The sequence below is a fragment of the Lolium rigidum genome, chromosome 1, assembly GCF_022539505.1.
Source record: "Lolium rigidum isolate FL_2022 chromosome 1, APGP_CSIRO_Lrig_0.1, whole genome shotgun sequence".
NCBI lineage: Eukaryota > Viridiplantae > Streptophyta > Magnoliopsida > Poales > Poaceae > Lolium > Lolium rigidum.
This window is the reverse complement of record NC_061508.1, coordinates 300,615,316-300,636,545: the sequence shown is the minus strand read 5'-3', so window position 1 is coordinate 300,636,545 and position 21,230 is coordinate 300,615,316. Positions and strand designations below refer to the sequence as shown.

At 42.5% G+C, this 21,230-nt stretch overlaps 3 protein-coding genes across 4 annotated transcripts; 2 read left to right on the top strand and 1 right to left on the bottom strand.

Moving 5' to 3' along the window:
- The first annotated feature begins 1,220 nt into the window (after positions 1 to 1,220).
- Positions 1,221 to 4,571, top strand: LOC124696884. The gene is made up of 2 exons (XM_047229551.1): positions 1,221 to 2,366; positions 4,082 to 4,571. The coding sequence occupies exons 1-2, from the start codon at positions 1,498 to 1,500 to the stop codon at positions 4,251 to 4,253; spliced, it is 1,041 nt and encodes a 346-aa protein (XP_047085507.1). The 5' UTR covers positions 1,221 to 1,497; the 3' UTR covers positions 4,254 to 4,571.
- Positions 4,572 to 5,935: 1,364 nt separating this feature from the next.
- LOC124696872 (translocon-associated protein subunit alpha-like) lies at positions 5,936 to 9,914 on the top strand. Its single transcript, XM_047229542.1, has 8 exons — positions 5,936 to 6,090; positions 7,004 to 7,165; positions 7,480 to 7,530; positions 7,915 to 8,003; positions 8,637 to 8,714; positions 8,814 to 9,017; positions 9,472 to 9,543; positions 9,635 to 9,914. The coding sequence occupies exons 1-8, from the start codon at positions 6,021 to 6,023 to the stop codon at positions 9,674 to 9,676; spliced, it is 768 nt and encodes a 255-aa protein (XP_047085498.1). The 5' UTR covers positions 5,936 to 6,020; the 3' UTR covers positions 9,677 to 9,914.
- Positions 9,915 to 12,084: 2,170 nt separating this feature from the next.
- On the bottom strand, positions 12,085 to 14,905 carry LOC124684011 (nudC domain-containing protein 2-like). Of its 2 annotated transcripts, none has more exons than XM_047218422.1 (5): positions 14,785 to 14,905; positions 14,573 to 14,688; positions 14,374 to 14,422; positions 13,528 to 13,670; positions 12,085 to 12,557 (listed from the first exon to the last, which is right to left on the bottom strand). In XM_047218422.1, the coding sequence occupies exons 1-5, from the start codon at positions 14,831 to 14,833 to the stop codon at positions 12,471 to 12,473; spliced, it is 444 nt and encodes a 147-aa protein (XP_047074378.1). In that variant the 5' UTR covers positions 14,834 to 14,905; the 3' UTR covers positions 12,085 to 12,470. The 2 variants fall into 2 exon arrangements, with proteins under 2 accessions (XP_047074378.1, XP_047074377.1); XM_047218421.1 differs by having other exon boundaries at positions 12,087 to 12,557; positions 14,540 to 14,688.
- Between the last annotated feature and the right edge of the window lie 6,325 nt (positions 14,906 to 21,230).

The following is a 21,230-nucleotide window of genomic DNA, read 5'->3' as shown; positions in this document are numbered from 1 at the left end:
TTTCCGCCTTACAGAACAACTCGCCAAGCGCCCCTCCGTTGACGCCATCGGATTTGCTCATACCATATCCTTTACCATATATTTTTCTCCAAATCACATCGGAGCGGATATTGATCAGTTTCGTATTCGAATGCGGATATTCTAGACCACGGATTCAAAATTGGAAATGGAACGGTCTCGTATCGGAAACAAAAATAGTCGGATATATGATCTCATCGGTAGATATTTACACTTCTTGCAAACCTCGAGAGGGATTTAAACTTTCAGTCTTATGTAGTTAAGAAAAGTTGACATAATACGCCAAAGTCAAGCACTAATAGAATTTAGAGCTAAACATGCTGGCCAAATGAATTTAGTAACTCAATAATTACTAACTTTGCAAGATTAACCTTGGTTTTGACTAAAAAAGTCGGAATATCCGGTTTAAAACCTTTGGGCTATCCTAATTAATTTTCTTATAAAACTATCCGTATGCTATCTATACCGTATCCGGACACCACTTCGGAATATGATATCCTTATCCACCGAATTATTTAAAATTGGATATGGATACCTAAAACGGATTTGGTGGTTTCAGTGCGGAAAATATCCTATCTGTCTACACCCCTAGTAGGTTCCATAGAATACACGGCGACCTAAAATGTATACGCTCATTAAACCACGATGTTTTCTAATGCCGCTCCTACCTGCCACCGACCCTGGTGTAAATATGTGGCAGTATCGACGATACTATGACAAATATCTATACACCGTCCTCGCTGGTCATCGGGAATGGAAATCTGCCTGGAAAAAATACTTTTGGCGAAACATTCTCGGTGTGACGTCCAAAAAAATCGGCGAGGTAAGGGGGATTTTTTTAATACCGATCAGTGCTATACGGAACAATTACAAGGACATATGGTGGTTTTGTGAGCAAACTTTGAATTGTTGTGACTATTCGAAGACTTTGCCCGAAATGTAGTGGTTTTGTGCAATTTTCTCTATTTACGACTGATTGAGCATCAAAATGCAATTCAAGTGGGCATACAATTACTCCATGACATAGGTGACGATGGACCCGTAGACAAGGCCCACAACTATAATAATCTTGTGATGCACATCACTTTTTCTCAACGAAATCATAATTTTCTCAAACCAAACTAGATTTGAGGGAAAAAGGAGCCCCAAGCAAAAAAGCAAATCAATTCATTGGTTTGGGGTAGGGAAAGGGGAAAAGCGAGCCAGAGCGAGCGAGAGGAGACGCGACCGTCGAACGCGAGGCCGCGAGCGAAGCAGAAGAGAAAGCAAACCCACCCACCAGCCACCAGAGGCGAAGCGGCGGAGGAAACAGCGGCAGCTCGACGGAGCCCATCCGGCTCGCCGCCGGCCTCCTCCTCCTCGACCGGGGCCCGAAGGTATATCCCCAACCCGCTCTCAAATCCCCAGTATTTCCTGCGCAATCGCTATTTCCCCCGGTCAAATTCGGTGGCAGATCCGTCGTCTGCAGCCCGAATCAGAATGTTTCCTCTGACTGACGAGTGCAATCCACCCGCTCCCCCGAATTCCAGCGGTTCCATGGAGGACGCCCCTGACCAGACCGCCCGCGCCCCGCCGGCCGGGGAGTGCGAATGGAGGGAGGAGCTGCGGCAGCAGCAGTCCCAGGTGGAGGCGCTGCGCGACAGGCTCGTGGAGGTGAAGGTCGGGATGCGGCGCTCCGAGGACGACTCCGGGCGGGAGCTCGAGCACCTGTGCCGCAGGGTGAAGACCATCGCCACCCTGCTGGCCTACCTGAAATCCAAGGCCAGGATCATGGCGATACCGCACCTCGCGCACACCTCCTGCGGGATCAGGACCCAGGACGGCGTGGGCTTCGTCGACCGGCACGGCGTGCCGCTGGCCGACTGGTCCAAGGCTGCCGAGCCTGGCTCCTGTGAGGGCGCCGATGCCAACGAGGGGGATGGGGATGGGGATGTCGACGACATCCTCAAGTCCATCCGCGTGGTGACCGACGTCATGGAGTCGCTTGTGAAGAGGGTCATTGTGGCTGAATCCGAAACCGCTAACGAGAAGGAGAAGGTGCGGATTGGGTTGGAGGAGATCAGGAGGAAGACCATGCAGGTCGAGTCCATGTCGGTCAAAGTCGAGGAGATGGAGAAGTTTGCGGTCGGTACCAACGGTATGCTGAATGATATGAGGCAGCGGGTTGAGGATATGGTGCTGGAGACCACTCGGCAGAGGCAGCGCGCTGCTGAGAATGAGGAGGAGCTTAGCCGTGTCAAGACCGACTTTGAGTCGCTCAGAACTTATGTCAGCACCCTCGTCAGTGTCAGAGAAACTCTTCTTTCGTCGGAGAAGCAATTCGAGACCATGGAAAAGCTTTTTGACAGGTACTTTCACAAGTCTCATGCAGTTTCTGTTACTTGCTTGTTGTGCTAGTGGATTGTTATGGGTTCACTTTGCTTGGATAACTTTGCATAGTTTGGCCAAGAAAGCTTTAAGACAATGGCAGATGCTGGATGGAGGAAAGATTACAATAGTTAATTTCCATTTCCCAATTTTGAACAAAACAGCATCACTAACCATTTAGTACAGTGCATACATTTTGGCACATTTTGATCCATAAGTGACTGTAAAGTCCTGGTATAGTCCAGTAAACTCACACAATGTTGTGAAATGTGAGTTAGCATGACCATGATTATCATCTTAACAATATATTGAGTCAGCTATGCATGGAACCCAACTGATCTTGAATATTTATCCCCCTCCCATCCCACAAACCCAAATTAGTATGTTGGAAATACAAAAAAAAAAAATCTACAGGTATGTGATACTAATCTGTTTAGTATGTTTATTTTTTCTATTAACCATTCGAATCTATTTATCTATTCACGGGGATCTACTTAAAAGTGGACTAGAGGGCATAAATTAGCACTTGTATGTCATCTCCAGGGTTGTCTCTCTCGATGAACTACTGTTATAAATTTCTTCATCCGCTCCATCATCTCTGAGGGGATATGGTGAGAGGCTTGCTGATACCTGCTATGAATTTAGTTAGCTACTCATGCAGCTGTTGATTAAAAATGGTCACACGACATGGAATTTTCTACTTATGTTATTATATAAAACATTTTATCTAAAAACATTTACTGTTCTATTTGTCACTCTTTGTCATGTGATAAGAGATATAAAATGCTTTAAGTAGTTTCTAGCAATCTTGTTTCCTGTTGGTCTTCATTTGGGCCAAATTTCTACTTGCTGCCTTCTGAACCGATAGGTCTTTCAGTTCCAGATATGACATTTTTGATCATTAATATTTCTACCCCTTTCATGGCCTTCAAACTAGAACATTAACTGAAGGAAACGCTTGTGAGCTGCGAAACAATAGGGACACATTCTAGAGGACAAGTAGATAAATCATATGCCTTCTCTTGTTCTCTCCATACTTTCTTCTGTTCCCTACTTCATTCAGGCGTGACTACTAGTCATCATACCGTAGTCATAGAAGGAATTATGCAGAGAAGTCTGCTGGTTAATTAAAGAGGCGGCTCATTTAGAGATCAAACTTAGTTTGTTCCTGTGCAGCCAGGTAGCAATTGAGGGTGAGAAATCTCTTTTGTTTTATAAGGTTCCAGGCCTTGTTTCCATTAAAAGGGCTGCTTTGTAAATATTGACCACTTTCTATTAAAGAAATATGCGGTGGCTGTGCTCTGTGCTTTTAATTTCTTTCCTTCATCACCTCCCTTCCAAACTAAAATAGGTCTCTTGTTTTGTTGCACACGAGTCACCAAATCTGTGCTCCCTCCGTTCCAAATTAAGTGACGCAGCTTTTCTCCAAAATGAGCGAACATACACACTAAAACGTGTCTAGATGCATGCTAAATCTGACCAAAGACACGTCAGTTAATTTGGAACGGAGGCAGTAGGTACTATCATGCATTACAGTCTCCCTGCACCTGTACCTGGTTAGCTATTAAGGGGTAAGTTGTACTGGCAGGTAATTTATTATGATTAATCAGGTAAGTCTAGGACACACTGATCAGTAAAGTATCCAGTCCGTTATCTACAACCAAACCAGTATTGAGCTTCTTACATTCATGAACAGGCTAGTTGCAAGGACTAACCAGCTCGAGACCGAGAAAGCGCAGAAAGAAGCCGAAGTCCAGAAGGTGATGGAGGAAAACGTGAGGCTACGTGCCATGGTGGACAAGAAGGACGCGCAGCTCCAGGCGATGAGCGAGCAGTGCAAGTTCATGGCGATGAACCGTCCAAACTAGCGGGAGATACACACCAAAGAAACCTGCACTTGTCCAACTGATGTCACAGTAGAATCACACAATTACACAATTACACAGCGGCAACAGCAAAAGAAGAAAATATCCCTGGATGTCTCGAATAACTCATGACGCTGTCAGGGTTCCAGGGTCTGTGGCGCAATGCCAATTGTGAATTGTTTTACCTTAGAAGATGTGATGTGGTGTATTTGAAATCTCAACCTGACATTTGTATCTGAATGTGTGTAAAAGGCTGGGTGCATTTGCCCGGTTTCGTAGCAAATCCATAGAGATGTATGTATAACTGCTGTTCCATCTTTCTGCCTGAACGCTGATTCAGCTGCTGTTGTGTCACTGGTGATGTTAACAATAACTGAAATGTGCTCCTGAGAGGTTTGTGCATTTTCGCCTCAGCTCTCTTAAACCCTGCTTTGCATAGCTGTGCTTTGAGGCAATGTTTCACCTCTTCGATCGGAGTTTGAGCACATGATGGAGTGAACATCCGTTCATGCTTTGAGATCGGTGCGACCTTGGATGTGCAATACAAAGATGACATCCATCTGACAACACATCTGCTTAGTTGTTTTGTGCATTTCAGTTGCACTACCATTTCAAGGTTGATATGTGCGAATTGTTTGTTTTTCTTTAGTTATCTTACTTAACAGTAATGGAGATTTTTGTGTATGTATTGGTTTTTTAGTGGAGATCTACATACTTTTTTGGGTGAAGTGCATTTTTTATCCCTCATGTTTTGTACAAGTCTAACTTTGGTCCCTCAACTCTGTTTTAGTCTAAACCTGCCCTCAAACTCTTAATTAAGTCCAATTTTGGTTCTAGATAGCGATTTAATGATGGTTGACTCGTTTTTGACTCTTTGTTTTACCACCGTGGATAGATTTGGACAGGTTTAGTGCATGTAGGACCATCTCACCTCGAGATCAGTTCTGCAATTAGCATTACGAATGCTTGCCGATGAGATCATGATCATGATTATTATCCGTTTATCGTAGTAAACCTAACTCTTCCCCAACACCTAGCGGCGGTGTCTGACACTATGCATGTGGATAAGCCGGACGAGAAAGACATAATCGATAGATATGCGAAGACTTTTGCATGCATCAGGATGAAAGGCAGAGGCGGTTGAAGTGGTGAGGACGGCTGCATGAAAAAGGCGGAGGCGGTACATATGTGTGTTAGGGTAAGGGATTTCTTCTATGTGTTGACTAATGACAAGTGATACCATGCAAATTAAAACCAGGCAATTTTGTTTACGATGGCAAAAGAAGAGTAAGAAACAAGTTAACTATCATTAAACCGCTGTCAAGAAAAATTGAATTTAATTAAAAGTTTGAGGACACCAAAACTGAGTTGAGGAAACAAAAATAAACTTTTGCAAGACTTCAGAACCCTACTTTTTTTAAGAATCATCTTCATATATCCACATAGGAAAACTGCGTGGCAAGGACTTGGTGGGCCCCATTCGTCAGAGGAATTTACAGCGCGGATCACGATCCACTGACACTGAATCGAACGTGCCAAGCAAACCCAACCGAACCAAACGAAAAAAAAAGGAACCAAAAATCCAACGGGGCAAGCCGATGACGACGCCGGCCTCCACGTCACCATCCCATCCCATCTCAGATCACTACAAGCCGTGGCCGTGGACCTCGTGCCGTGGCTCTCTACTAGTAGTAGATCCACACCGCTTGCAAAAACCCAGAGACCACCACCATCCTCCCACGCCCCTGATCCGATCTGACGGAGCCGGCCATGGCGGTTAGGGTTTGGCTCTCCGCCATCCTCCTCGCCTTCCTCCTCGCCGCCTCCCCCATCGCCCGAGGTAAACGTCCCTCACCCTTTCCCCGTCCCCCCTCCTTTCGATCTCCGCCGGCCAGATCCGCTCGCTCGGCTCTCGCGCGCGCTCTCGAGAATTCCGCCGCGGTAGATCCGCCGGCTGCGCGCCTCCGTGGCGCGGGGGTGGGGCCGATCGGGCTATGCGGTGACGGGGCTGGTTGAGATTTGGAGCAAGCGGGTTTAGGTGGGCTAGATCGGCGCGCTCGCCGGGGTTTATCGCCCGTTGGGGGCGGGGGACTCGGATGCGGCGGGCTGACGCTTGCGACGGGTTAGTCTGTAGGGGTTTTTAGCGAGACCTGTGTTTGCATGTTGCGGGTAGTGAGCTCTCGTGTCGTGGGAAACCGAATCAGCAGCTTCCGAAATGGTCCAAGGGGTTCTCCTGTATTTTACTGTCAGCGTTAGTTGATTGGCGCAAGATATATTCTGCGTTGTAATTTCCCAGGTATAGGTTAACTGGTTAAGTGGCTACAACTTTGAAGACAAAGCAGTTTGAAAATTGGGATCTATTACAGCAGATCATTCATTAGTTTATAATTGGGAAATGATGTCGGTAGCGTGAGCTCTGAACATTTAAAGCGCTAATTAGTAGCAGTGCTCACATGGAGGCTCTATTAGCCAGTATATTTTGTTACCAACTCGTTAGTACTTGGATGTTCCTTTCACAGAAGAATCTCTTATCCAGTTTCATGTCCTAGTATTGCTATTGTCTCTGCATGTCAATTTTTTTTACGGCCACCAGGGATGGGATACGCAATTGTTGCAAATTTATGGATTCACAGAAGTGATAATTTCATGTTGCTCAGTTTCTTCGATGATAATGATTACATATTTACGTGCACGATTGTGTCCTTCCATGTTCTATCTGTAGCCTGATCAACATATTTCTTCTGTTCCTGCAGTTGCTGGAACTCAGTCAGAGGAAGATGCTGCTATGGCAGAAGTTGTCGAGAACGCTGATCTAGGATACGTCGGTGATGACACTCCGGTTTCCAGTGATGCACCTTTGACCCCCGCTCCTGGTGTGGAGACTGTATGTGTCTTCCCCAAAAATGCTGGCAAAAGTAAGTAGTACCATGCAATTTTGTTGAACCTTTTCTTCGTTGATCAGCGGATCGGCCTTACGAATGAATTATTATACTGCTATGTGTGTGAGTACCATACCTGTACATTTGTTACTTATGGTACTGTGAAATGATGTTAGCTACTTTTATTCATCTGAAAAGATTTCATGAATATCTGTACACTTTGATGTATATATTTTTAATTGCATGCCAAAATGTGAAATACCTACTTTCTTGAGAAACCATTCTGTTGAAAATCTGCATTATATGAGCTCATTAATCAATAATCTCTCAATTTTATTGTTTGGTTGCAGTTGTACCAGCAGGTGAAGAAACTGAGCTATTGGTTGGCCTGCAAAATGACGGTAACTTATGATGCTTCCTTGTTCCAGTTCTTCTTTGTAGCACTCTGATTTACTAAGCTAGAGTTAGTGTTGGGCTTGGGATACCTCCATTTAGCCTTTTAGTGGTGGTTCTGTTTCATCCATGCACATGTGCTGTCGGTCGCTTGCTTTATATCTGATTACTTGCTGCAAGTTTGCCTACCTTTGGTTGCTATCATCTACATTTGGTTGGTTTGTAGTAGTAGTTTGAGTGGTTCATTACCTCAGTTTTTCATCCTCCACTACCATACTACTGTTATTTAACTGCCATTTTTGTGACAAAATCACAGTTTTCTTGCACTCACTACTTCATTATACTGTTAGTTCCAGTTGACTGGCTCACACCCGTCTACATTGTGTTAACAGGTGAATCAACTTTAAATGTTGTTGCTGTTCATTCAACTCTCCACCTTCCTTACGATCATCGTATGTATGGCCAAAACCTTACTGTCCAGGTGAGGAAATATATGATCCTAATTACTTTTATCTTCTATAGTCTATACTAGCTGAAATAAATGAAAACTTGCATTAGCCAACTGTCCTACCCAGCCATCATCATTTACTTGATTCTGATTGCCCAAGACATAGTTGTTACTTTTGTAATAGTGAGAAATAGTTGTGAATGTTTGTTGATTTTTCTCTGGATTTTTTTTTTCTAGTGCACATGCGTTTATGGCCTTTTTCCTATTGAAGTTGTATTGATTTGGACAAAAGAGGGTAGAGGTCCTAGATCTGGACTGGATGGGCGTGAGTCTTGAGTATAGTAGATGTGGACTTGACGGCATATAGGAGCATGTGGCTTGATGTTGGGCGAGATGCTTGTGGGAGCAATGGCAGTAGATATTTGTGGACCCTACTATGATTGTAGCAATCTAAATTCAGAAACTATATTAACATGGCATAAGTTATAGCGATTTGGCCGTTTGGGTAATCAGGTATTGTCCGTGAGATGAATGGAGGTGTAGTAGCAAAAGATTGAGGATAGTGCCTAATGGTTAGGATAGTGAGGTTGACAAATTATAGGGCCAATCACTTTTTTAGAAGCCAAATACATACTTTAGGAAGATCTCATGTCTTCTTTCTTGCAGAGTTTCTACAATGCATCAGTTCCCGTCTCTGTGCAAGCAACCTTTCCCTATACATTTGCCGTGAGCAAGTTCTTGCAGGTTTCACTCCGCAACCTTTTCCTTTTCTTTACTTTGAAACAACCATATACTTAAGATGCTCATTGTTACTTCTTACATCTGATACTTGTGTTCTTGCAGCCTGGGGCATATGATCTTGTTGGTTACATAGTGTATGAAATCGATCAGCACCCGTACCAGAATGTCTTCTACAATGGCACCATTGAGGTTGTTGAGGTTGGAGGCTTACTCAGTGTTGAATCAGTGTTCCTTATTACCCTTGGAATTGCACTTCTTGGTCTCTTTGGATTGTGGGCTTATGGTCAAGTGCAACAGCTCTCAAAGGTAATTTCTCTTCTTGACAGCCTTATGTTATTATGCTATGCTGAACTAGCTTTAAATCTGTACATGGGCATTTCTCCACTTTCTGTTTCCTTACTGCGGTTATTTTTCGTTTTCTTGAGTTGTGAGATGTCTACTGGGCGATAAACTGTCTGGGACTGATAATCCAGGCTACTTCCCGATGACTGTTTACCTGTGTTCCCTTAATATCTTGTTAGTCATGAATCCTCTTTACCTGAATCGTGAATCCCCTTAGGATCTAGAATCTACCATATTATTAGCGGTGAAGGCAGTAGCTGTTCCTTCCTCCTGGCATCACTAGTTATTCATTGCAGAAGGGGTTAAAGTAATTAATGAGCACATGCTGTACACATGCTGTGAGATGTATGATTTGTGTTTAATTAGCACTCATCTAAGAGTTGTGTATTTATCTCATAAACTTGATTCTATGCTGTAGAAAACAAAGAAGGGCCCCAAGGTGGAAACAGGAACTGGAACAACTGATGCCAACATGGATGAGTGGCTGGAGGTATCTTTTGACTTACCACTGATATCTTTGTTCAACCGAGTCTAGTGCGTTAGATTAAGTACTAATATATTGTTTTGATTTCCTTTAACAGGGTACTGCGTTTGCAAAGGAGAAAGCCAAGAAAAATAAATAGATTCAAGGTTGTTGAGCCTAGTTAATCATGTGAGCATCTAGAATGAGACAATTGTGGGTAGCCCTTCACAAGTAACTTGGATAGATGAGAAAGCGGAGGTGTTTGAGTTAGTCTCGTGGCTGCACATCTTGTTGACACCATTTTCGACCTTGTTGTGTACTTTACAGAAAGTTTTCTTGAAACACAATTTTGTTGAAGGTATATGTTATGAATGGATTTCTGATCTTAGTTGATCTTAGATCTGTGTGATTTCACATGTATTTGTTACTACCGCATTAGATGATTTGTCCTTTCACCGTCTTCTCATGCATCGGCCAGATCCTGTACAAGGAGAATTGATCACTTGCTGAACATTTTAATTTCTCAAGTCAAATTGACATACATTGCTTATGTCGGACTTGGGTTTCTCAACCTATACTATCTTCTGATGACTGGTAAGCCACATTTCCTCGTATTTTACACAGCAGGAGATATTGTGATTTATAAGTAGTTTCATATTCACGTCTCAACCGGTGTAAGTGTTTGAACTATGCGTTTTGTATTTGGGCCCCCGAATTCCATTGTTTAGCTGGAATCCCTGGCGAATACCAACCCCACCTCTCGCACATGTGTCAGCTACATCCTAACTCAGTTTTTGGCCGAATTTGAGCACCACTCCCTTTATATGGCCACCCTCGAGCCATTTCTGCAGATCCTCTCTTGCCATCGATAGAGTTATGACAGGAGCAGCACGAAGGTGGTGGCATGAGACCGAGCTTGTTGTTAGAGCATCCCCCAAATGGCCTTTGGAGGATCAGGCCCAAAATCGAATCCCACCGGCGTGCGAGGCGGCCTGATAAATAGACCGGCACTCCCATGCTGACCTCGTTGTTCGGGGGGGCGCCGGCAACACGCGGCACGGTGAAAAAGCGGTGCTGACCTAGTGTGGTGACAACGGGGAACATAATCACCCTCACGCATGTCTCCCTCTCCAGCCACTCACCCGCGTTTCTACCTCTCGTCCGAGCAAACCATGTCGTTGGTCAAGAAGAAGGGGAGCCAAGGCGTCCGATGGAGCACACTTGAGGATCTTTGCCTCACATGCGCATGGACGGCCGTCAACCTCAACCCCGTGGGGAACATATTGGTCGAGGTCTCGAGGATCTACCATCAATTCGACGAACGCAAGCTTTTCGGTGACTACAAGAACATGGTCATGACCCACAACGAGGGTGCAATGTCACATAGGTGGGAAGTCATACAACCGTTGGTCAACAAGTTCCATACCTTCCTTACGACGATTGAGAGTGGAAAAACAATGGGAAATCATGTAAGTTCATGACTTCTCATCTAGATGTATGTAATGGTTGTTACATTGTCTAATGTTGTTTCTACTTTGTAGTCGAAGGATGCTTTGTTCATGTATAGGAAGTGGAGCAAAGGCAAAGAATTTCCTCTTATGCATGTCTTTACCAAGCTTGACAAATGCCCAAGTGAGAGAAGACCTAGCTCACCCTTGTGTGCCTCGGTCGGGCACCCAATTGGCAACAAGAAAGCCAAGGCCGAGAGGAATGGTGCCGCATCGTCGGCCAATGTGAGAGCATCCATTGACGTGCTCATTGCCATTGTTGTTTCAAGCTCGAAGGATAGAGATAATGGGCGAGATGAGAAGGACGATCAAAGGTGGAAGGCCTTGTTGGATAAGGCCGAACACAATATCAAGCTCGAAGAGGCTAAGGTTGAAGCCGCCAAAATAGCCGTCCAAGCCACCCTCATCCATGCCATGAACGAGTCATCTCAAGCCACAGTGACCAAGATGAAGGAAGATCACAAGATCTTCATGGCCCACACTTCCACCATGGATGATGATGCCAAGGCATGGTACAAGATGGTCCGGCCTCACATCATGAAGGAGATGATGGCAGCATCGGCGATAGAGCAGGCCACTCCGGCCGTGTAGCTGTCACCGAAGACACAGACGCCTGAACAGCTAGCACCGCTATCATCGACGACCCGCTAGCCTCCATTTGATTCTCTTTTCCCGGTTTGTAATATGATTTGCTATACTTGGTGGCATTTTGGTAGCTGGCGCGTGGCCAATGAATATGAATTTGAGACCTTGCATTTGAACTATAATTTGCTTTCCTAATTTTTTTTATAACTTTTGATCAATAGAGAATCAAATTGGGGGACGTCGATGGGGAGAGATGCCCCCCAAAATGCAGCAGCTTTGCTAGCGCTCCCCAAATGCTTCGGCTCTCTTGCCGGCCTCCATTTGGAGGGCACCGGCGGGGTGCTCTTAAGAAAAGGGGCGGATTTCGTCAAGAAATATGCTCGTTGAAGAAAACCGTGTGCAGGAAAGAAGAAAGAATTCGCTGCAGAAAATCGTGTGTAAATAATACGGCATAGCATGCTAGACACAGGGTACTGTAGCAATCAATGTAGCGTCCTGTGGTCATTACATTGGGCTGCCCAACTCTCCAAGAAGCAATCTGTTAACCAAGAAGACAGATACATTCATACTACAACATAGATACAATTCTCATGCTCCATTTGAAGCTTGACAGCCACTGCATGGTAACTGTATTTAGCATTATATGCCACAGTTGCCATCATCCTTGAAGCACGAGGGGTTTTTACTAGGTGGATGAAGCAGATTCAGCAACTAATTTCCACCTTGGCATGATCAGCGGGAAGTTCAAGGTCATACATTACCATTATTTCCAGGGTAAATACTGAATCATCCTATACATGTTTTCACAATTGTCACATTTGATAGTATCCAGCAAGATTTATGTTCTTGAGCTAAGCTTCTTCAATCAGTGTGAATTCCACCCATGAAGGTCCTTGGGTCAGGGCAGGTACCGCTGAACTGAGCCTGAGAGAAGTCAAACCCTGGGTTCTGCATGTGCATAACATACATATAAATGAACTACACTTTCTTAAAACATGGTGCTAACTTATTCAGTCATCTCATGTTTCTCACTGTGACAAGTACACAATAAATCCTAGGTGTTTGGTTTCAAATGTTTGGCAAAAATGGGATATGATAGCATATTCAAGGCTCAATTAACTTATGAAATTATAAATTACATGTATATAATGAAATTTCTTATTTGAGATATAACACAACAATGTGGATGTAGATAAACAATGCCCATACAACCAACACCCACTATCCTATTAGCCAACTCCTTCTGGTAATTTCAAAACCTTACAGTTGCAATATTTGTCACGAGGGGCCGGGAAATCAATGCACAGTGTAGGTATACGAGACAAAAATAGGTTACCTCCTGTCTCCTGATAAACATTTTCAGTCAAGACTAACAGGTACTCGTGAATCATGCATCCTAACCGCAAAGGACCTATCTGGTTCTTGATTTGCCCACTGGGGACCTGTTACTGCTGGTAATCAGCCAGGCCTGGTACAGTTCCCAGCAAAACTGGCTAGGTTCCTGATTCCATGACCCTGAGCATTTCTATATGTTGGCAATATTTGGATAATTGAATTATCCTACTATAATGTAACCATCTCATCTATGCATCATAGTTATATCTTGCAGTGACGCATAAATATGGTTTTACATAGGATGTAGTTTGAATAACACAGCTAAGCTTGGCCTTGGCGAAAGAGTTCTGTCAACCATTTCTGTAAGTTGACTTGAGGCACTAGTGCATTTCAGTAGCATCAATTATCCTAAATACACCACATACTGTTTCATATCAAATATTACTGATATAAGAATGAGCAAAAAGAAGAAAAAATCTGTTCAGACTGAGCGATCCAGGAGTGAGGCAGAATTGACTACACAGGAAAAAGAATGCACAGTAAACAGAATGGAAACTCTGTCTGCACAGTAAATTGGTTATACCTCTTCTTGAAACCTCTGTAGCATAAGACGTTTTTGTTCCTGGTCTGCAACATATGGATCTAAGCTACCTTGACCTTGTATTGGAGATGCCCATGTTTTCCCCTTTTCCCTTTTCTGCAGAGTGATATGCAATTCACCATCCTCTGCAGGTATAGAGCAGCAGAAGGTAATGACCTAAATGTTACAAGTAATATAGGCATCGCCTTAATGCTAAACCTCATACGAGTGGCTTTGATCCTTACCTACATTCCCTTGTGCAACTATACCAGATCAACAATCTCATATAATCAGTTTATCGCTAGCACACAAATTGCATTGCATAGATCTAGCGCGGCTTTGCTATTTTTCTAGTGCGGCTTTGCTATTTCGTAGATGGATCAAAGAAAAAGGTTATCCTATGCCACTAAATATGCCACTGATCTAAATCCGGTCCACTTTCTAGTTCTGCACTAACCCAAACAAATAGCTAAAATTCGCCCATCTGCTTTAGTAACAATAGGAGAGAGTGCATTCACCAACTACAAGCTATATCTAATTCATAGGGACTACACTAGTTTGACAGTTCTAAGGGAAAATAGCTACAGATGAAAAAACTGCACCCAAGAAGTTCAAAAACATACATACGACACCAAAAATCCAAATGAAAAACCCAATGAATGCTGCTGCTCGCATAGAAAATTAGCAAATCTATCAGAAAGAATAATCTACAACTCAAGTAATAAGGCAACAAGTTGAAACCATATTTCCGTATCTTACTCTAGAATCCAGGCTACATCATTCCACATAATTCACAGGAAAGACAATGTGAAGACCAAGAATTGCAGGTGGTAGAGAATTGAGACATACCTATTGTCCAGAAAGATGAATCGGTCTTCACGGGGAGCATAATGTCATGCTGCAAGACCCACCCACATCAAATCTCTCGGAGTCACAACAGGAAGAAGAAGAAATAACTCGATAATTAGCACGAATTCCAGCGGAGTCAGATTGGAAGAGAGAGTAAACCACGAACGTTGAGGTAGGGCGGGTTGCCCCGGATGCCGACCTCGACGTGGCCGGCCTGGATCACGCAGTGAATCAGTTTGGCAGGCACGTTCTTGGGGAGCTCGATGTACATGTTCACCTCCTCCAGCGTCTGGTCCCATTCGAAAACCTTCTGCCCTGCGCCCGCCCCCATCCGATCCACGGAAGAGGGGAGGAAACCTAGGTGAGGCAGGCTCAAGAAATACGTGGAGAAGTCAGATGGGGGAGGCTTACCGTTGTGGACGAAGGCATGGCGCTTCTCGGGAGCCAGCTTCTCCGCCATGACCCCGGGATTCAGCGCAGCGGCGAAGGTGGTCTGTTTTGGCCAACAGTGGGACAGCTTCGGTTGTTCCGATTGGGAGAGGTACTTCTGGATGCCTGTTTCGTTAACTGAAGTCTACAAAACTTGGTCAATTTTGATTCTATTCAAATCACATGATGTTTTGGCATCTGATTCTCAGCTATTTTGGGCAGCACTTACTTTCATGTTGCTTTTAGGGACCTGTCATAAAAATTATACCATTTTTTAAACACACTACATGCACTCGTACATACACCCATTCTTATGAATATATACATGCACACGCTACCTCTATATAAAAAGCGTGGGAATTTTTATAAAGATTGAGTATATATCATAGTTGTCATAAACACATACAAAAATTCCAATAGAGCTAACCTCTTGCTACAAATCCTATAGAATTGTAGTGTAGAAAACAAACCATAGAAAATTGAAGGGTTCAATCCTTTAAATCAAATATCCTCTACACTATATTTGTTGCAGTGAATTGGGCCTCGAATTGATGAATTGGAATTGGGGCCTCCGATTTCGTTGTTTGGATGTATTTGGAATTTGTGTCCGGAAACAGAGTCCAATTCCAACCCGCACCCCGCACAAGTGTTTCTATTGCTTGGACAATTCGGAGGGTTAGCCCTCCGTATTATTGTGGAATCGTGCCTCCCCACGTACCGCTTCGTTTCGCGAATCTTTGTTCTCTGATGATCCCCTCCTGTTCGACTCCCGCGACCAGAGCCACCGACGGTGGCGCGGCCATGGTGAGACCCCCACCCTCCTCTCCCTCTTAGGGATGACAATGGGTACCCATGACCCGTAAAACCCAATAAGAATACGAGTATGGGATAAATATTACCCATTGATTTTTAAATGAGAAAATATCATACTCATCGGATAGAGCGGGTACGGGTATGAGCTGGTACAACCCATACCCACATACCCATTTACCCATCTAATTTAACTAGTGAGTTATCATAATATTCTTAACTACTTAATTTTTTCTCTAATCACGCTTTCACGTTGCTAGGTTGAGCCTGACGCTTTCCGGTCTCACAATCACTAGGTTAGGGAGGATTAGACTCCTATTTAGGATCTCTTCACCTTCTATCATATTTTTTTTGATCAATTTGATATCTTGTAAACGCGAGTATTTTTTGTCCGCAGGTACCCATTTACCCTATCAGTTAACGGGTATGGGAAAATTTTGTACCCGTTGACGGATATAGGTGCAAGTGATGGGTAAGATTTAAGCCGACGGGGTGCCATCCCTACTCCCTCTGGGCGTCTGCCCCCTTTCCCCTACCCAACCGCCGTCAACTCCCTTTCCCCTACCTAGTCGTGCTCCGCAACTCCATGGCCCCGCCCAAACCCTATTTCTTCCAGTGGCGTGGGGAACGGCTCCTGGAGGGAAGCGGCGGCGATTGGGCTAGCCGGCGTCAACAGGGGGAGGGCGGTGGTGTTCACTAGCGAGGCCGGCCTTTCCCTTGCTCTCGCCCCACTGCCTGGCACGCCCGGGCCCATGGGAGTGCGGCCCGTGCAGCCGCACAGGGCCCACAAATTTTTGGGGCCCCAAAATATTGGAATTTATTTGTATATAGCGTAAGTACGAAACATAAACACAAAATAATTACAGCCCAGTCGGTTGCCACCTAATGAATGGGCTTTGTTTGACCATGTGGTTCCAGGTTTGATTCTTGCTTTTATAGGCTGCAGGTCGTGTATTTTTATTTTCTTTAGTTTTTTGCTAATTCTGATTGATGCGTGTGATCCCAAAATTGCACTTCACTTGAGATATCTAAATAATAATAGCTGCCATTTTAATTTACAGAGGTGATGTAAATTTGATTTTATTGATCTTAAAGGATAGTTCTTATAATAGATTTTTTCTATGTACACGTACTTATTGGAATGGCCTTATATGCTATAAGCTTTTGAGATTCTAAAAATTTCTTTTTCTATTTTTATAACCAAACAGTTTAAATGCATCAAAAAATTTAGATGTGGTCAGAATTGCTTTGGAAATTATATGTTCCTCTTAAAATAGATATTAAGACGAACTTACCACAAGTTTAGAATCTAGACATTAGCTTTTCAATTTAAACGTCTATAAGAGCCATATACACATTGTATAATTCATGCCGATGCAGGAGCTGCAGTGTAGAGAGCGGTTGTGTGTTTCTGTACGTTGTCAGCGTGGATAACCATAACCTGAAGCACTTACTGCTGTAATTTTGCTTTTACATCAGTTGCAGGTTCACAGGGATGCAGTGTTAAGTAGGTTTTCTTGTAATTATGTCAAGATATGTTCAGGTTGTAGGAGAATATGATGTCTCAGAAACTAGAAACTGTATCTCAAAAGTATGTATCAACCTCGTCTTTCAGAAGCCGCTCTCCTTTTCATACCCGGGAAACTACTTATTTGCAAACATGGTTCTTCTTCACATATAAACATTCAGATGCCACTCTCACTGTCTCATGCTTTGCAATCTTATTTTCCATGATTATTCCTATTTATATTGTTGTTGTGATTTTTTCGGATTATTTTAAATTTAAATATTATTATGTGATAAAAATAACATATAAACATTCCAATATTGGCATATTTTTTTATATATGTAGACAACTTTATATTCAAATCAAAACATCCAATTTCCAGGGTCTATACATCCAACATGAATTGGAATTGGGTGCCAATCTTAAATTCTAAGAACAAAATCACTACACATCCACAACAACAAAATTGGAAATGTAGGACAATTCCTTTCCATCCTGGATTTGGTATTCTATTCCAATTCAATTCCACAAGCATCAATTCTATGCATACAAACACAGCGCTATAGAAAAGAACCTTATGAAAATTAACCCTACAAAATTGCTTTTAAAATCTACCCATATGAGGATCTCCTTGGCGGTACCACAAGTTACTACCACCGTACAAAATTCCTTTTAAAATCTACCCATATGTATTATCTTGGTCAAATTTACAATTTACCAATATATGCAAACCCGATGAACCAGAACAGAGGGGTACAGGGACCTGTTATTGGTTTGTACATATGTACGCATACATTTTAGTTCAGATTCATGGATCCTGAGATACAATCACACAAACAATTGGCCATAACGTGACTGTTCATTTTGTAACTATTATGATAAAAAGAATCAGGCAAACAATATAAAACTCAGAAAACGAATAAAGAAACATTAAAAACACAGAGATCCAAGACCCTGTAACTCAAACACGAAGAATAATTTGACTGCACAAAATTTTAATTACAGTTAAATGATTTATTCCCGAGCCAAAGACAGAAAAGATCCAAAGATATTGGAGGATGATGCATCAGAGTCATGGAAGTAGAGCAACACGGCTTGCTTCGCAAAGCCAGCTTCTGCTCCTTAAGCAGGATATGCGTGTCGTCATCTGCACCAACTCCTCCCAATAAATTCACAAAACGCAAATCATAGAAAACAGGCAAGTTGATCCAGAGAGTAAATAAACGCAAGTGGATGCAAGCAAGTTGCTTCTTTAGATCAACAATTCTCCTTCAATCTTAGAAGAGAGATAAAGTACTGGTAAAGAAAGATTGGAGAGAGAGCACAGGGATGGATGGGGAAACACACAGCGGCGGCGGCCGTGAGGAATTCCATGGATGGTGTGCGGTATTTATTGACAGGAGTGTCAGCTAGGGTTAAGAGGGTGGCCTCTCCCAGCCGTCGGATCATCGATGTTTTGCGGTTGAAATTAACTCTGTATCGGCCACACTCGCCCGCACTCACGCAGCACGTGACCGATCGTGTCCCGCGAGCTCCTATTTTCCAAAATATACCTACAAGCTCCTAAATATTCTCAACAGTCAAAGCACTAGGATAGGATGCGAAAAGTGTCTTTGGCTCATGGGCACCAGTGCTCCTGCTGTTTAAAAAGATCGAAAATCATATATTTTTGTTTCAAAAAAATCTGAAAATAAATGTAGACATAATAAATGACGAAATCTACAAGCATGTGAAATTTTAATATGAATTTTTTTATATTGTAGACTACACAAAAAAGACAAAATTTGTTGAAATTTGGAGATTTATAATATGCTTACCCAGATCCACACGTTTATTATTTTTGTGTAGACCTGAATTTTTTTGTATTTGAAATTGAAATTTTGCACGTTTATGAGACAATTCATTGGCTACAACATGATTTTTTATAATTTATTTAAAACACACAAATGTGATTTTTATTTCTTCTAAAATAGCAGGAGCGTGCCCAGGAGCACCAAATCTCTGTCCGATAGGATGCAGCTAATATATATGGTCTCACTAGTTTGTGTGATCATGAACGTTGGAAACGAAAAAACGTACTAGCATAATTTAGAGTTTATGAAATGTAAATCCTCCATGAATTAAATTAAAACACATGAAATGTAAATACCGTTTGAACGAGTGTTTATCTTTTCGGTTTTTGCTAATTCTCATTCTGAGTGAAAGTAGAGCTCATTCAATTCTAGAACCATAAGATTTGTATCGTGTTTCGTATGGCATATGGTTCCACTGGATTGTAGGCGTGATTTTCATAATTGCAACTGTAATTAGGTCACATTAATTCTTATTGAACATGGGTGCGAGTTTTTCGGTTGCAACTGAGATTAGAAGACATTAATATAATATAGGTTTCAAATGCAATTTTTGCACGTACGATTTTCCAAGTTACATATAAATTAGATGGAAGTTGCAACTAAGATTTTTCTATTTGTATATAGGTTACAGCCGAGATTTTTCTAATTATACATGGGTTGCAATAAGTCCAACTCAGATTTTCAATTTTTCCTCAGTTACATGAGTTGCAACTCAGTTTATTTACTTACAATTGCAAGCCCCCTTATCTCTTCTATGCCTCACCAATGCATCTGAATTGTGTCTCTAGCTCCTATAGTAGTGTATCGATAGTATTTTTTTATTTTGTTTTAAACAAGGGAGATGCCTTGAAAGGCCTCGATGTTGCATTAAACGGTGGGATTTGCAAAGAGGAACACATTAAAAAAGGAAATTACAACTCGATCCTCTAGTTTTGCACATAAGACCTTAGAATTAAACTGAAAAAGCGATCAGGTCCTACTATTCTTCCTCCACCATAGCAAAGAAACGGATCACATCGCCGATCTTGTTCTCCATCACTGGGGAGCATGTCGGGAAAAAGAGATTGTGGCCTGCACAAAAAAGACAATTTTCTCAGGTGCTTCAAAAAAGTTTTTATGGGACATTTATTTGTCGTTTTACGTAGGCCACACAAAATGTTTTTTCACGCAAAACTTTTGTGAGCTAACATAGGATGTCCGGATGCACACTGAGAAATTTTATTCGAAAATTTTTAACATTTTTTATTTGATTTAAAATTTACTTTTTAAGGGTTAAGTGCATTTTGGTACCTCATGTCTTGCAAAAGTTAAACTTTGGTCCCTTAACTCTGTTTTGGTCTAAACATATCATCAAACTTAAGTCCAATTTTGGTCTCTAATAGCGAGTTTTTTAATGATGGTTCACTTTTTTGACTCTTTTTTTTGCCATCCTGGATAGATTTGGACAGGTTTAGTCCACAGTGCTAGAGACGGTGTCGGACACTACGAGGGCGGATAAGACGGACGATAAAGGCAGAATCGACGGACATGCGAGAGCTTTTGCGTCAGGAGAAAAGCCAGATGCGAGGACGGTTGCACCAAGCAAGAAAGGCAGAGACGGCACACACGTGTTTGAGAAAGCGGATTTCTTCTATTCGTTGCTCGAGGACAAATGATCTCGCATAGATCAAAACCAGCCAATTTTGTCCACCATGGGCAAAAAAAAGAGATTTAAAAAACCGGTCAACCATCACTAAACCGCTGCTAAGGATCAAAATTGAATTTAAGTAAGAGTTCAATGGCAGAGTTAGGCCAAAACAAAGTTGAGAAACTAAAATTAGACTTTTATAAAAGTTACATTTTTCTAATAGGTGTAGATACTCCTATGAGCCAAAAGGCCACGTCCCTCTGGTACTACTACTGCTACTCAACGCCTCCGGTCAGCCCGGGGAGCGACTCAAGGTACTTTTTTTTTTAATTTTCACACAATACCCACCTAATTTGCAATTTAACCAGGAAAACACCAAACATAGGACACTTGCTATTTTACCTAGTCAAAAAAGATACAAAACTATCTCCAAATCCAGGACAACGCCTTCTAATTACACGCTACAACTGACCAAATCCAACTTCTTTAAATTTCTACCGAAGCACAAGTACCAACTGCTAACATCTATAAATTTTTAATAGTCAATCAAAACAACGTTGCCAATCTTAGGAACGAAATGAAGATGGCCAATTCACTTGTTGGTCGTGATGGGCAATGAAGCGTAGACTTT

Excerpts from the sequence above, each read along its gene's own strand:
- LOC124696872 (XM_047229542.1), top strand. The coding sequence starts at position 6,021 with ATGGCGGTTAGGGTTTGGCTCTCCGCCATCCTCCTCGCCTTCCTCCTC. Across the intron at positions 7,166-7,479 it reads CCCCAAAAATGCTGGCAAAA|TTGTACCAGCAGGTGAAGAA; the intron begins GTAAGTAGTACC and ends GTTTGGTTGCAG. Across the intron at positions 8,715-8,813 it reads CCGTGAGCAAGTTCTTGCAG|CCTGGGGCATATGATCTTGT; the intron begins GTTTCACTCCGC and ends GTGTTCTTGCAG.
- LOC124696884 (XM_047229551.1), top strand. The coding sequence starts at position 1,498 with ATGTTTCCTCTGACTGACGAGTGCAATCCACCCGCTCCCCCGAATTCC. Across the intron at positions 2,367-4,081 it reads ATGGAAAAGCTTTTTGACAG|GCTAGTTGCAAGGACTAACC; the intron begins GTACTTTCACAA and ends ATTCATGAACAG.
- LOC124684011 (XM_047218421.1), bottom strand. The coding sequence starts at position 14,833 with ATGGCGGAGAAGCTGGCTCCCGAGAAGCGCCATGCCTTCGTCCACAAC. Across the intron at positions 14,689-14,784 it reads CCATGCCTTCGTCCACAACG|GGCAGAAGGTTTTCGAATGG; the intron begins GTAAGCCTCCCC and ends GGGCGGGCGCAG. Across the intron at positions 12,558-13,527 it reads TACAGAGGTTTCAAGAAGAG|AACCCAGGGTTTGACTTCTC; the intron begins GTATAACCAATT and ends ATGCACATGCAG.